Below are 16,618 nucleotides of genomic sequence, written 5' to 3'. Positions count from 1 at the left end.
AAAAATAGGTTAATATTAGATTTAAACCATGTTATTTTGTTGTGAACTCTAGATTAAAATTTGGGGACAGTTTAAGGCTAAGAGTTGAGGTCATGATTTAAGGAAATGAAAACTACATGTGTGTCTGATGGATGGTGACCTAACAGATGTTGCATGTGTCACTTCTGATATTTGGTACAATCATCCATCTCTCCACGCAACAGGGTTGTGACAGAAGGTGACGGGGGGTGACGGGGGACAGACAGCGGGGTGGATGTGAACACTCTGGGCGCCCCTGACCTCCGCAGAGCTGCTGCGCTCACTGGCTGAGACCGCAGCAGGGGAGGAGTCTGCCGCCAGCCTGCAGTAATAAAAACTGCTCCTGACGGTAGTGGAAAACAGATTTCGGAGGAGTCTCTGAACTTGAGAGCGGTCTTCAACAGGAATGAACTCCCTTTCGTGCCTTGTGCATCTCCTACTTTGACAAGTGGACCGTCTGTTGAAGCTGGGGACACTTTTTTGGTTCGTTTCTCTGTTTTTTTTGGTACTTTAGGACTGCTCGAGCGCACAGCTCCCTGCACGTTTTCTCCCCTTCACCTCTTTAAATTATAAACAGCGTAGTTTTCTAAGATGTCTTGGACGGCGAACAGTTGTTTTGTCACTCTGGCCATCCTGTTTCTTTGGCGGGTGGAAGAAATAGCAGAAGCCTGCAGCTGCTCCCCAGCGCATCCTCAGCAGGCGTTTTGCAACTCAGACGTCGGTAAGTTGACTCACCGAGTGAAATGAATGAATATAAAGCAACATTTAGCCACTGTTTGTTTGAATGTATGATGTGGAGGAAGTGTAAATGCTGAGAAGGCAAACTTGCCCAACTCTTATGTTTACAATTACAGGGGGAGGAGGAGGATGGAATTTTCTGTCTCTTAATCTTTCTTTCCACTTCCCTCCTCTCTTTTTTTCTCTTTCTCCCGGATCATCTGTTGATATCCTAGAGTTTTAATAATGTACTTTATGTACTTTATGGCATTTTTATCTCATTTGGCAGCCTGCTATTTAGAATAGAAGCAACAACTGTGAAATATTGGTTTTGCAAGTTTGCTTACAACAAGTTTTCCTTCCATAACCAGCAGCCAAGCTGAGGCATTTTTGCCACATCATTGCCTGTTATCCATGGGACTAAAAGGCTGATCAAGTATTTTTTATTTTTTTTTCCATTGTTGTTTATACTTCTTTAACTATAATTTGTGGAGGGTTTGTTTCAGCTGCAACAAATGATCAGTTATTAAACTGATCACCAACTATTTTGGTAATCGGTTTAAGCAACTTTTCTAAGAAAGCCAGTCAAATTCCCTTGTCCAACCTCTTACAAGTAAATATTTTTTAGTTTGTTTAATCCTTTATGACAGTAAACTGAACATCTTTGGATTAATCAACATTTTTCTTTTTACCATTTTCTGACATTTTATAGACAACAACAAATCGACTAATTGAGAAAATAATGAAATAGTCGTAGTTGCAGCCCTATTAGATATGACTAATGTTTCCCACTAATCCTGGTTAACTGTGGAGCTGAAGAAATCATTCATACCACCCTCATCTCAGTGGCTGAGAGGTTTATGGTGCACTTCCCAAATGACTACTAACTGGCAATTTAATTTACTTTCTCAAAAGTCATCCAGATAGTTCCCCTCTTATTTCACCCATTACAAAACACTACTTGTTGCTGCCCGTAAGCTAACGAGAGACTCAACAGTGACCAGCTTGTGCAGCTATTCAAATTGGGGTTTGCTGAAGGCCTTTTTTCTTGGTTGTGCGAGCTGGCTGAGTGTGTGGTATGTATACAGAAGCTGACTTATTCAAAGGTTTCTCTTTACCATTGGATTCCATGGCTCTGGAGGGTGAAGAAACCACATTATCCTGCAACCAGAGAGTTTACAGCAGCTCCTTTTAAGCTTTTCTTTGAGATCATTTTAAAGTTGACACTTTTCAAGTGCAGCCAGGAACCTAAGGTAACACTTATTAGAGAGAGGGTGAAGGGAGTTTATTTTATAATTTGGACATTTAATTTGGTTGTAATTACTGTTTCTAGTTACAAAAGCTACACTATCAAAGGCCATAGGGCAAGTGTAAACCCACTGGAATGTCATCCATTAGTTTGTGGAACTTTTAGAACGGCCAGAAGGAAAACACTTTTATATTATATTATATTTACAACTGTTTGATTGAATCACGGGAAAGATCATTATTTAAAATGATAAAGATCAAACCAGACCTTTCATAGCATAATTACCTCCAACCTCAAGACTTTGTCTGGACAAACTATAACTTGGCCACTCTGACAGGCCTTTTCCACCAACATGGAACTGGCCTCGTTCCAGTTCAAGGACCTAATTTTGAACAGTTCTGGTCATTTCCACCGGTCATAGACTGGGTTGGAACCTGAAAAACTGGTTCCCAGCTGGAACCAAAAATTGGCAGGTTTTCCTAGGAAACCAGAGTGTGCAGTACCCTCTGTTAATGATGATCCCTGATTATAGTGGTTCTACTCAAAACTGGTGGAAATGTCAAGCTGGTTCACTAAATGGCAACATGGTTCCAAGGATCTTGAATGGAATCGGTTCAAGATCCAGAGCTTATTTGGTGAAAAGGGGCCCTAAATGTCAGGATCCCCCAGTTTCATCGTTATGCCTGCTGATGCCCCATGTTTGATTTCACTTTTGTCATCTTAAAGGCTCAGTTTTGTGGTTTGGCAGCTTATAAAAACATAGTTATGGGTTCGTCACCCTGCTGGTAGTGTACCCCACCACAGAGCAGCTTTTTGACATTTCTTCTGTTGTTTGCTAGCAGACGGAAAGTGATGAGAGCCATCTTCACTTGATACAAGTCAGTGGAAAGCGATCAGTTGTTTTCCTCTGTGGTGTAAGTGGAACTTAATCGTGCTCTGTCTTTATTGTGACTTTCGCCATCTTGATTTTTTTGGAGTCAGAAGTGACCATGTTTGGAAAAAAAGATGGAGCTTGCGAGGATGTGTATTGCTACGCCTCTCATCTGATTGGATCTGGTAGCAGCTTGACGAGTTACTACTCCCTAATGCACACCCTGTTTTATTGTCTGTTTTATTCTACTTAGGACCAAAATTTACAAAATGAACATTGTACTGTTTAGAAGAAGACTTGAAGGTAGCAAATGAGACCATAAACTTAATCGGACACTGTTTTCTGAGGTAATAAATCAAGTGAGAAGAAGAGAAATTTTCTCTTAAGACTCCATACAGTAAGACTTCTTTTTACAAGTGGAGTCGCCCCCTGCTGGCCATTAGAAAGAATGATGGTGACTGTTAACAGAGACTCCAGTCTGCAGTGTAAACCACAGAGTTATGGAGTGTCATTAAACTTTATGATCAAAGAAAGTTTATATCACGTCAACAATTCTGTCCGTATTCACACACTTCAATTCTCATGTTGACCTTGAGTGCTCTCTCTCACTCTGCTGGGTGTCCGTACACTTAGGTTATGAAGTTTTCCAGCAGTTCGTACCAGGCTTGAAATCTAACCCACCACTGGTAATGTGTGCAGCATTTGACTTGATGTTGGCTAATCAGAACCACAACGAAAGTCACTGGAGTCTAAAAACCATATTGATAGAAGGTCAGGTTCTAACATGACCCTAATTTCTCCCCCTTGCTCTTGCTTCAGCACCATGGATAGACCCTCCTACGGATATAACCCCACATTTTGTCAAGGAGAACAGCCTTTGTAGCCAAACAGTTCTCCATTTAGCCTCAATAGGAATCTTCATAACTGGACCAAAGTGTTCCTAAGTGGAACAGCACTTCAAGAAGAAGATCACACATCAGAAAAGTTTGTGCAGTTGTACAGCTCTTCTCTACAGTTCAGGGAGAAAACGTGTTAATGTGTCATGTTACTTGCATGTAAAGTCGCCGACTGCAACATAGAAAATGAATGGGTGGTGTGAAGTGATGAGATGCTACACTTAAAATGAAGGTCATTATCTTCCACTGCCTTTACTTCACTCCATTCACTTTAGTTGAATCATCTTTATTTTAGTTTCTGGTCTACTATCTCCTGAACTGCACACAATTGCCACTTGTGACATAATAAATCAAAGTTATTTGGATTTAATGCCGCATTAGTATTCAGAAAATAATTTGTATGGTATTTCTATTACTGCAAAGTGAGACTTTGCCTTGAGGAACCCCTACTTAGTGTCAGACAGTAGACTGAAGTGAAAGTATTACTTAAGTTGCACAGACATAGAGTCAGTTAGAGTGTCTGGAGCCGATGGAAAATTACTCAAGAATGAGAGTAGCAAAGAATGAAAGTTCAGCTTCAGTGAAAAATCTTTAAAAATGGGAAGAACAGTCAGAGTTTGCAGTCAGGATGAGGTCACTGCGTCATTGACACATCGGTTTTGAAGGTAATGTGTTGTACTTCATATGTGTGTGTTCTTTGTTGAGGACAGTGTCAAGATACAGTGCAGAATAGAGGTAAAAGGTACAGACTAATGAAAAGTATAAGAAAGTCTGATCAAAACAGCCTGTTTCCACCTCTGCCCCTAGCTGACCCTCTTATTTTACGAGAGCCAGGCTTATTTCTCACTCCGTTCCAGTAAACAAAAACAAAATACCACATCAGCTGTAGTCGTGAACATGAAGCTTCAAAACAGAGAGCAGAAACCAATAAAAAGTCTTTCCTCATAAATTGAAATCCATCCCTTGGGTCTTTGGCTGAGGCAGAGGAATGCTGGGCAGTCATATGCTGGGCTCATTATGTGTTTGTAGTTGATTTCACTCTTCTCCGTTATTGTAGAATGTACCTGTGCTGCTTTCATGAAGGAGAAAAGCGAGTAATCTTGAAAGAAAGCTGTCTTTTAACTAGGGTTGTTCAGATACTGATACCAGTATTGGAAAATGCCTTAGACACTGCCTAAAATACTAGTATCAGTCAGAATGTGTCTATTCACCCAGTTACTAAACCTAAAACAGGACCCTGCTACTCCATAACAGCATCCTGTCATGCTTTTTGTATTTGTTAATGTTTAAGGAAGTGTTGAACTTGTGCAAGGCTGTACAGCATGATAGCAATCATATCACAGCACAACGTATGCAAAGTTCAGGTATAAGAACGGATATCAGGCAGGAAAAAAATGGTATGGGAACATTTCTGTCTTTAGTATCTCCCCAAGCCAAGAGACAAATAATTTTTTGATCCTGTGTGATTACGTGTTTATGGATTTAAAGGATAATTTTAAAAGTCAAGAAAGTCATAGTTTGCTTTAGATTTTTTGTGAAACTGTTTTAATGAACTATGTCTCTCATTTCGCACAATATATACGTCGTCAACACCAACATGGCTGTCCTGTGTAACGTTATCTTACCTGGTGTGTTTTATCCCAGTGATTCCTGGTCCTTTTTGTCATCTGGGAAGCAAAAACAGCTCCGAGTTGTGGAGAGCATGGTGTCTTTCTAGTCTTTTGTCTTTGTAGTTTTTCTGATTACATTTCATTACATTTTCACAGTTTTGTACTTAGACAGTTTTACAGCAAACTGCAGGGCTCAACAATAAGGACTGCCCACTTGCCCAGGGCAAGTAAGATGCCATGTTGGGCTAGCAACTAACTTGTCCGACTGGGCGAGAACGTAAATAATAACGACAGTATTTTGACTGATGGTTAAAATATTTTTTCACACAAAAATGGCAGAAAATGCTGTTTTCAGCCTCCCAAACATGGACGTTTCCTGCACACAGAGCTGACATTAAAATCAGATTGATCTCATCATCACATCGATCTGCCCGGCAGATTCATTCAATATGCTCATTGAAGCAAGAAGACACTTTTATTTGATCATTTTATACAGAGCAGCTCACCTTTAGTGAACACGCATCATCATGTGCAATCCACAAATACAGGAAATAAACAGAAAACGTGAAAAAGTGGTGGCAGAAAGACAAACTATTAGAATATTTTGACACTGAGAGGATGACAACAGAGGTTTCAAACACTGTGAAATTTCATTTTGAAAAGTAAACAAATGGATAATGGCGGATTAAATCCACGCGGGATCAGCTTTGAGGAGTCGGTTTGAATTTGCAGTTTAGTTCTTCTCGTTCACAGACTGACCACTTTGCGGCCGCTCAGAGAGGAAAATGGATGTACAGGCCCTGCAATTACATGACATGCATTTTTCTCTCTTCTCTTCTTCTCTTTGTTTTTAAAGCACTTCCACGACCACAATACTACATAAAAGATTATGTGTTTATTGTTTGAGTAACTAGAAAATTAGATGGTTCCTTTAATACACAGTTTTCTGAAACATGTTATTTTTAAAGGGCTTGGTCAGCCTGTTCCAGTAAACATCATCATGCCCTGTCAGTATCAGTGCAGAAGATTAAGTTTTATTTCTAAATTATCTTAACTACAGAACAAGCAATACCTTAAGTATTAGTATTATTAGTGTTTCAGTGGAATGGGAATGGCAAAATAAGAGCTTGTTTTGGATTTTATTGATGGTTACTTATTGAGGTTTACGTTTTTATATTGTCATAGTATTGAAGCTATAAAAGTATCAAATATAGTTTTTTTTTAAAACAATTGTAGTATTGTATCAAAATTTAAAATTCTGGTTATTGTGACAACTCCGTTACATATTACGTAAATAGGTGGAGGTTCTGCAAATAATGAATTGCATATTAGAATCTGTCTGTTTTTAGTGTGTTGAATGTAATTTGTATGCAATGTATATGTCAGGTTTATTCACCTGGTAAATCTGGACCTTTAATAACTTCAATCCAGCCATTTAATCATTAATAAATATGAAAAAGAGGATAAGGCTAATTTGCCCATTCATTAGTTATACAACAAGTTACTTCTAATCTAGGATTACAAATGTGCATTGTTTTTTTCTCCTGTATTTTAGTACATAATGTTTCTTTTCCGAATGTGAAAACTAATGAAGTGGAGAAAAAATAAAAAGGTACCTTGTTTTACATATTTAAATAAATAACTTTACAGGTCAGACATAGGAACTGTAAATGTTGGGCCCCTTGACACTTTTTCTCAAATCTGGCCCTTTAGAAAAAGTAATTGAATAGGTCTCTCATATATAATTCACATTATCCCTCATATTTCAGTGGGTTTTTTTTTTTAACATACTGTGCATATTTTCACCTGCCCTACTTTACACTGGTAGAAGGAGAAGTCATCTGTGTGTGATTCTGCACACTCAGGCGAAGGGGATTACCACTAATCCACTCTGTAGCCAGAAAAGTTTGAGTTAGAGAGAGCAGAGCTACTCGCTCAGAGTATTTGAAGGAATTTGTGATTTGTAAACCAAAACATCTCCGCTGGTGTAGATTGCTGGTGCCGATCACTGTAAATTGTGCCTTTAGTGTGTACAGCTTGTTTTGTCAGCATATCCGCTACTTTACAGCAGCAGCTCTGCAGGAAAGCACACAGCTTGCACAACTCAGTATTTTGAACATTTTCCTGGCTGCAAACTAAATCCTCCCTCTTTCTCTCTTGCGCTCTGCACCTCCTCTTTCTCTCTGCCTGCTGCTTTTTCAAGGGCTGCCTCCTCCCTGCACACACAGGCAGAGGTGGGAAGTAAATAAAGTTAAAGTACTCTGTTAGCGCACTTCAGTAAAGTTTTATGTCTGTACAGAACTTGAGTATTATTTTCCAACAACTTTTTACTTTTATTCCCTACATTTCCTACATTACACAAATATCTGTATTTACTATGCCTTACATTTTCAAAACAGACTTGTTGCTTTAGTTTTAATGCATTTCAGGGGAGTTATTGATTATTTTCATTCAACATAATGGGACAGTAACACATAGAAAATATGATTCCTTGGTGTATCTATCAGTGCATATCATGCACCACAGACTTAATGAGACAGAAACATCAAGGAAGAAGATAAGAAGATGTAACAAGATAAAAAATATGTAACAAGACAAAAAAAAAAAACAAGATTAAAGAGATTTCACAAGATGAAAAAGGCATAACAAGTCAAAAAACAAATAAAAGATGTAACAGGACAAAAAAGATGTAAGAAGATGAAGAAAGCACAGAAACAGCTGGTAGAAATGTCCTTCAGCTATGTTTGACTTTTATACTTTGTTTACATGTCAGAGCCTGTGCTTTTTCACTTTTCAATCAGTACTTCTATGTTGCTGGTTTTATTTACACAAGTATCTGTACTTCTACAAGAGTAAAAAATATGTGGACTTATGCCACCTCTGCACGCAGGACACTGTCGGGATAATGCTACCTCTGAAATCTGTCGCTGTCCGTTCTTCTCTCCTCTGTTTGTTTCCCTGCTCGGAGAACGCAACCATCCTCGACACTCCTCCATCACTTTCTCCATCTGTGCACACGCTCTCTTTTTCCCCCTGTTTTTTCTTTTTTCTTTTTTTTTTCTTTCTTTAGGGGTTGACTCTTTAGACCCTTAAAAGGAGATGTTCTCTAAGCCTCTATTGTCATCGAATTAGGGCACATATGGCTCGCAGCTTCATACCTTTGTCATAAAAAGCAAATGAAAAGGCTTGATCTTATTTGGTAAGGAGGCAGCAGGCTAGTGATGGTCTTGGGGAAGTCGGTAGCTGCCACCTTGGGAAAGCAAAGGACTGAGCTGAGAGAACAACATCTGGTTAACATTAGCTCTGTCACTAGTCTCCTCCGCTTAAAAGCTTGATTTTGAATAAGATTTTGTAAACCTTTTTTTTTCCGTGTAGTAGTCATGTGAATGTGCTGTAATGATACCCGTAATCCGCAGGTATTTAGCTACAGCTGGCTTATGATCAATGCAACACTGCGCTTCAGAATTTGGATTCACACGACAGAAGCAGTGTTTGTGAAACCCATGAGTCATACTTTTTTGTTGAATACTCAGTATTGGAGCTCAAAGGCTCATCCGTATGGCTCTGATAATATTTTTCCACTTGAACTGTTATTTTTTTCCTCTGACTCTGGAGGCTGCAACTTCAGAGAAAGAGAGAGAAGGGGGGGGGGGGGCTGCATGCGAAAGGGAGAGAGGTTGATTTGCATGTCAGCACCTCTAGCCAGACAGAGAGGCAGGCCGGCAGAGAGGCCTCGGGGGTGAGGGGAGCGTTCTAGTTCAGCTTTTCAAAGATTTGCTGACTTGCTTCCTCCCGTGTCGGCCCAGGAGCCCGTGGAGCAGGCAGCACACACATTCCTCCCTCTGATTGCAGCTGATGAAACACTCATGTGCCTCTGTCTTCCCAGCACCTGGCACATGCACACGCCTCAGATCCAAGCCACAGCAATGTGTTGTGGCCGACTCCAGCATGCCAGACCTAGGCAGGGCTTAGATCAGACACAGACCGACCCAGATCCAGCTCAGTTTTGACATGACAATAGTCTTTGTTTTCAAAATACAATGGGCATTAACGTGGAGTTTGTTTTTGTCCTTTCTCTCCAGTTATCAGGGCAAAGTTAGTTGGAATGGAGGAGGTTGAAGTTGGCAATGACATCTATGGAAACCCCATCAAGCGGATCAAGTATGACATCAAACAAATCAAGGTGGGTGGGACAAAGCTATCCTTATAACCCATAAATGGTTTCTGTATCCTGGGGGATACAGTCATGTGACGGGCTGTGGGAGGAGGGGCATGAAGTGGCTGCACATTATATCATGAGAAACACTGATGGAGGGATGGGTCAAGTAGCCAGGTCATGTGACTTCATGCCAACATTCAAAAATATGAACATAATTAGTATAAAAAATCTAAAATGGCAGCCTATGTAGATAAAGACACTGGTGATGTCAGTGTTATTTTTTCATGGTATAAACCAGGAACAGTTACTCACAGGTATACTTATGTCAATATGATATTGCCAGTGTAGGAGAGTCAAAGGGAAGACGGTGGAATAAAAGCAGGAATAAGATGTTTTGTTTGTACATGTTAATAGCTTGTTCTCTATTCAAAGATTAGATTTGTTTCCAGCGTTCAAAACATGCATACATATGTATTTTTTTTAAAGTTTTTATGCAAATACTGACAGAAAGTAGCTGATTAATTGCTGCAGTGTATCTCAGGAGATATAGAGTGTAAATTGGAAACGAAAGGTCACATCAGAAAATAGCTATTTTGATATTTATATGTGCTTTCCCATTTAAGGGTTAATGGGTGGGGTATAAACCATTGACTGTAAAGAAAGATGGATGATGCATCTATACTTCCTCCCCCTGTGGAAAGAGTTCAGCTGTTAATCATGATGTGAAACTACCTTTTTATGAACGCTTAAACAAACATCAGCATGATAAGAACACCCAAAAATGGAAACCATCTCTGGGAAAAGTTTATTTGACGTGTACACTGATTCTTTAGTTTGGCCAGTGTCCCATTTGCTAACACGGAAGGGGGCAGAGTTTGTGACCTGCATTGTAGCCAGCCAGCAGGGGGCGATCAAGATGTTTTTGCTTCACTTATGAGGAGATGTCATACTGTCCGTCTTCATATATTATATGAAGGTAGCAAGGTAATTTATTATCATACAACACAGGGTTGCATAACGAAATCAGAGTTGTAGTTCCTTCATTCTACACACACATGCAAGACAGAAAACTAATTAAATTCAGAATGGAATGGGATGTACAGTGCATTTTTTTAATTTGCATCAGGTTGAATGTAAACAACAGCAACGAGATGATGATATACAATCCTTTTCCAATTCTTCTTCTGTCACAGGAGATTTGTGTTTCAGCAATAAAGCTGGAAAAAATAACAGATTAAAGGAAAAAAGTAGTTTAAGTTGAAGGCACTACCAGCCACAGCATCTACATACTTAATAAACTATCTTGTATCCTGTTGTACATTGACAGCCATTGCCATAGCAACAATGGTATAAACTTAAAGGAGAAATCTGTAATATATCCACTGTAATAAGTGATCCAGTGTTCCTGCAGCCTGCCAGAGCTTCCCTGAGTCACTGTACATTGTACATTAAATAGGACTTCAACCTATTTAATATACCATCTATGGCTCCGACTCACTATTTGCACTGCTGTACTCATTTTGCGTGCACAATTGCTACATATTGCAAAATGAAACTGAATGTTCTTTTCTATTTGAACTGTCAGATGTTCAAAGGTCCCAACCAGGATATTGATGCCATCTACACCGCTCCCTCCTCTGCAGTGTGTGGAGTGACTCTGGAGACTAATGGCAAGGAGTATCTCGTCACAGGTAGAACTTTTACCACGTTACACGTCTAACATCATAAAATTCAACAAATATTGTTCCTTGGTGCCTCTTCATATCGGTTTTCATGTCATCTCACTGCCTCTAATGCCCCGTCCTACCACCACAGGCAAACTGGAGGCTGACGGGACGATGCACGTCACGCTGTGTGACTTCATTGAACCCTGGGAGACCACGACTGCCACCCAGAAGAAGAGTCTGACCGAGCGCTATGAAATGGGCTGTGGTTGCAAGGTAAAGTTGAAGGATATTCAGTGGTTAAAAGCAGAGTTACCACAAACTAAAATAATCCTGAAAAAGGCATTGGTTGTTTTTTTTTGTTAGTTTTCATAACCTTTATTCAACATCTTCAAACAAATAGGTAGAATCATTTACTACAGACGTAACAGTATATTGAATATCGCAATATCACAATAATGCTACTTATATTTTATTTTATTAAAGAAGGAAAGCAGAAGTATTTAAGTTAAAAAGAAAAGCAAATTTTATTAAAACAAAAATGGCTGTACACAACAGATTTACTATTTAATAAATGCCATTTTTCAAGTAATTATTTTCTCTTGTTTTTTAATATAGTGATAAATACCGTATGATGTACTTTTTAGTCTTGTCATTGTACTGTAAGTTATGGGTATTGTTACATTTATGCATGTGACCATAAATCCAAGCAGCATAAATCAAAACAATACACAAAAACAACAAGACCTAACAAATAGAAATGATAAATACCTGCACATATAAATAAAATAAATAAAAGACTCCAAGGGGGATTTAATCTATATATAAAACAAGTAACTTATGTAGTCTTAAGACACTTCTGTTCTTCAGTTTTTTTAAGATTGAAAGGAAATTTTTATGGTGTTTTTCAATCCTATAAAACATGGCGCTACTTTGAAAAAATCTACATTTTTGTATAAAAAAATTTGTATAATCAAACTGTTATTACATAAAAACTCAGATTCTTGGTTTTACTTAAAAACACAGAACTTAAGTTGACACTTAATACATTAAAAACCAGGTATTACATTCTTCGTAACCAACCACTCTTATAATCTTTACTATCCACATTAAATCTTACTCTTAAGAATTCACTGCAAGGGTGAATATCATTAATTCTTTTGATGAAAAATCGTCCACTGTTTTATCTTTAATCTCTAATCGTGGTGGTTTTGTCCTCAGATCACTCGCTGCACCTCCATCCCCTGCGTGATCACCAGCCCAGCGGAGTGCCTGTGGTTGGACTGGGTGATCGAGAAGACGGTCAACGGAGAGCAGGCGAAACACTTTGCTTGCATCAAGAGGAGTGATGACTCTTGTGCCTGGTACAGAGGGGCAGCACCGCCCAAAAGGGATTTCCTGGACATCGAAGACCCTTAACTCCACCACTGTCCAATAGTCTGAGGATGTCTGCAGTTGAGATATACTAAGATTTAAACACCAAAAACACAAAAAGTCAATTTCTTACTTTGTTTTTTTTTCTTATTACGAGAACCACAAGTTGTGTGCTCTGTGGTGAGGCTGAGAAAAGTGAAATTGTTACATTTTTTTTTTATTTGCAGGACTTGTTATGTTTTTTAATCAACAGTCTTATAAATTCAGCACTTTCAAACTCTTCTACCCCTAAATACAAAGCACTTCCTCATAAACCACTTTTCCCACAGCTGAAATAAAGGGATAAAAATCATCAAATCAGTATTACTGTTCATAGATTTTTTTTGTTCTTGTGCCGTTAATTTTCTTTTTATCCAGAGGTATTGACCCATCGCTAAGCCCCGGTGTCCTTATTTACTGTTGCTAGGCCTGTCAAGCTTTCCATTCTCACGCTGCACACATGCAGTTTACAGTTTACAGTGAGAACGGTGGCAGATTTAACATTAAAATTGGGAGTAATTGTTGGAACATTAGGGTCTTTGATTCCACAGAAACACAAATAAAAGCAGCTTCTCATTTCTAGCTTTCAACCGTGGATTTTGTCGGCTAAAATGATGACTTTCACTAGCAAGCATCCCAGCAAACATTGGTGGGAAGTATGACAGGTACTGTATATGTATATGATGGCAGAAATACACTCACAAATGTGGGGAAAAAGAAGTGCAGAGGTTAGATTAGTACGGTGGACCTTTAGCCGGTCACCCAGCCAGACCAGCCGAACCAGCTGGACCGTAATTGCCTTGGGAAGAGAGAGTGCAGTATAAGAGCTAAGCTAACCCTGCACAGACTTTGAAAGACTACGAAAAAGACGCCACCATCAAACCCCATGAAACGCAAAGTATCGCTGTTCTCAGAGCTCCGTCCAGTCCACTTCAACATGTAGAGAAATGCAAAGCTTGAAAGGCCTGTGGCGCCCTAGCTACGGTTGCTAATCTATGATTGGACAGTTTCTGTTTGCAAGAGGGGCTTAGCGAAGGGTCAGTTGTTTAAAGTGAATTATGATACTATAATGCAACACATACATGCCTATAACTCAAATTGTAACAACTCTGTGAATCTGTTTTTAAGTAACATTAGCTGGCAATCGGCACACTGATTTGTGACAGTAGAGCTATCACAAGGAACAAGCGCCAGCTCTCTGCTTCAGATTCTGTCTCGTGCTGAGTATGCGAAACTTTTCCCATCTGTTTTTTTTTTCTCTTTTTTTTTTACCTCTTTGTCTCGAGGATGCACAATCAGTGCTTTTGCTAATTGTTTTCTTTAAATAAACCTAGAATAGACAAGAATGCACTTTGAACACAATTGTCACAGCAGTCATATTGTCTCTAATGAAAAATGGCTGAAAAAGAGGATTGAATCCTCCATTTTGTATTTTGTATTTTTTATATTACAACTCTTCTCTTTGTAATGCTTTAGTGTAAGAGCAGTTTTATTTAAGGAGTTCATATGATTAATCATATTCTATTGAGGAAAAAAATGCCCACATTGTTATACTTTTTGTGACAAATGACACCATTGGTATCATATAAAAAGAAGACCAAATATTTTAACAGTATTAACAAAATACACACATTTTACACACATTGAAGGTCAGTTTGTAGGCCTAATGTATAACAGTCTGATCCTTTAGGGCAGTGAATTGAAGAACATATTGTAACCAATCATCCATTTACTTGCAGAGCCTTTGATACCGTAAAAGTATTGAGCAAATGTCATGTGACTTTAATAATTAATATGAGAGTGTAAAAAGATTCTTCATTTGAAACTGTAGTCAAGTATGATGTCTTGTGCTGGTTTCACATGAGACGTTTGAGATGATTTTTGCATGCATGTCCAACTGAAACAATACTGTACATTTGACTATTATATTAAATGCCAAACCGAGTTTTGATGCTTTGCACTTTTTATTTTCACACAAATGGTCTTCAGCAGTCAGTCGACATCACTAATTCCAGAGGTTCTCAATGCATCAAAGAATGAGAGTGACTTTGTTTGCTGGTTATGTACAGAAAATATACTGATTTTGGGAGAAACATAACTCACAGAGTATTAGTCCGAACCACTGACATATATAAAGATGGAGAGCATGAGAACTCCCAAAAAGTGAAGCCAAAACATCTAAATCGCCCCCTGGTGGCTGGTTTAAACCCAGCCCCTCCATTTTAATACAACCCCAATTCCAAAGAAGTTGAGATGCTGTGTAAAACATAAATTGAAACACAATGCAATAATTTGCAAACACCAAAGACAGGCTATTTAATGTTCAAACTAATAAACTTAATTGTTTTTTTTGTAAATATACACTCATTCTGAATGTGATGCCTGCAACACCTATCAAAAAAATTATCACTTGGGCAACAAAAGACTGGGAGGGTTGTAGAATGCTTGAAGAACATGTGTACAGAACATCACACAGGCAGACAGGTGATAGTCTCATGATCTCCTCGAAAGCCTCAGTCGTTCACAAGCATGGGTGGGGTGAGATTCACCAGTTTGTGGAAAACTGCACGGACGAATAGTCCAGCAGTTTGAGAAACATTTCTCAACACAAAACTGCAAGGAGTTTAGGAATATCATCATCTACAGTCCATAGTATCATTAAAAGATTCAGAGAATCTGTTCGTCAGGGGCAAGGCTAAAAACCAACAGTGTGTGTCTGTGACCTTTGACCCCTCAGGTGGTACTGCATTAAAAACTGCATTAAAAGCACACATTATTGTATAAAGGATACTACGTGGGCTCGGGAACACTTTGGAAAACCAGTGTCAGTAAACACAGCTTGGCCCGAGCTCATCTGAGATGGACTGAAGCAAAGTGGAAAAGTGTGCTGTGGCCACTTTTCAAATTGTTTTAGGAAACCATGGAACGTCGTGTCCTCTGGACCAGATTGTTACCAGCGCTAACTTCAAAAAGCCAACATCTGTTATGGTACCGGGGTGTGTTAGTGCTCGTGGCATCTGTCACATCAGGGAAGACCCCATTAATGCCGAAAGGTACATACAGGTTTTGGAGCAACATAGATGTCTTTGTCAGGGAAGTCCCTGCTTATTTCAGCAAGACAATGCCAAAACATTCTGCATGTGTTACAACGGCGTGGCTTTGTAGTAAAAGAGTTCTGGTACTAGACTGGCCTTCCTGCAGTCCAGATTTGTCTCCCGATGAAAATGTGCGGTGCATTATGAAGCACAAAACACAAAAATAGAGACAGAGAAAGGTCAAAAAAATTTCCAAATCATTACATTCTATTTTTATTTTTGTTTCACACAATGTCCCAACTTTTAGGGATTGCGGCTGTATGTTCAAGTGTTTATTTTTCTCATCATTTTGTTTTTGATTTGTTGTTTGATGGGATAAACAGTGGGTTTCACGTGACTGACAGCCAAAACATGCTCATGATCGAGTCGGGCAGCCGTGTGGGTGAGAACTCGAACGCGGAGTTTCTCCAAATGACGTCACCAGCGCCACATGGCCGCACTCGTATCCGAGATATTTTGGCTTCAAGTTTTTTTACAGTATGAGGAAGTGGAGGCGTGGAATCCATCCTTACTTATGTCATTGGACCAATAAGGCATGCGTGGGTGCAGGGAGAACAGGACTTTTGTTCACAGGAGGCACAAGTCAAACAGCACACAATAGAAAGAAAAACAGCTAAATAAACAAGTACAAGTATGATACAAGTATCATGCATGTTTAGTTTCTTAAATCAGTATTTTAAGGTAGAATATGCAGGACTTGTCAGTTGTTGTTTGGAAAAGCCCCAGGAAGATAGTTAATTACTGAACCTCATTCACAGGTCATCAAATATCAACACTTTGCGGTGATTAAGTGTCCCAAACACAGCAAAACAATGAGAAAAGAAGGACGTACAGGCAGAAGGACAGGTTCTCTGTAGACACAGACAACACCACACACTTCAACTGGGTTATAATTGTTTTTTGAAAAATCCTGCATAGTACACCTT

At 39.1% G+C, this 16,618-nt stretch overlaps 1 protein-coding gene across 1 annotated transcript; it reads left to right on the top strand.

Annotated features, from left to right (window-relative positions):
• The first annotated feature begins 361 nt into the window (after positions 1 to 361).
• Positions 362 to 12,978, top strand: timp2b (TIMP metallopeptidase inhibitor 2b). Its single transcript, XM_084743718.1, has 5 exons — positions 362 to 739; positions 9,444 to 9,544; positions 11,106 to 11,211; positions 11,336 to 11,460; positions 12,406 to 12,978. The coding sequence occupies exons 1-5, from the start codon at positions 610 to 612 to the stop codon at positions 12,601 to 12,603; spliced, it is 660 nt and encodes a 219-aa protein (XP_084599844.1). The 5' UTR covers positions 362 to 609; the 3' UTR covers positions 12,604 to 12,978.
• The last annotated feature ends 3,640 nt before the right edge of the window (positions 12,979 to 16,618 follow it).

This window comes from Lutjanus erythropterus, chromosome 19 (genome assembly GCF_056507025.1).
Source record: "Lutjanus erythropterus isolate fLutEry1 chromosome 19, fLutEry1.hap2, whole genome shotgun sequence".
NCBI classification, from domain to species: Eukaryota; Metazoa; Chordata; class Actinopteri; order Lutjaniformes; family Lutjanidae; genus Lutjanus; species Lutjanus erythropterus.
Note: the sequence above shows the minus strand (reverse complement) of the source record. Positions and strands in the feature narration are given on the sequence as shown.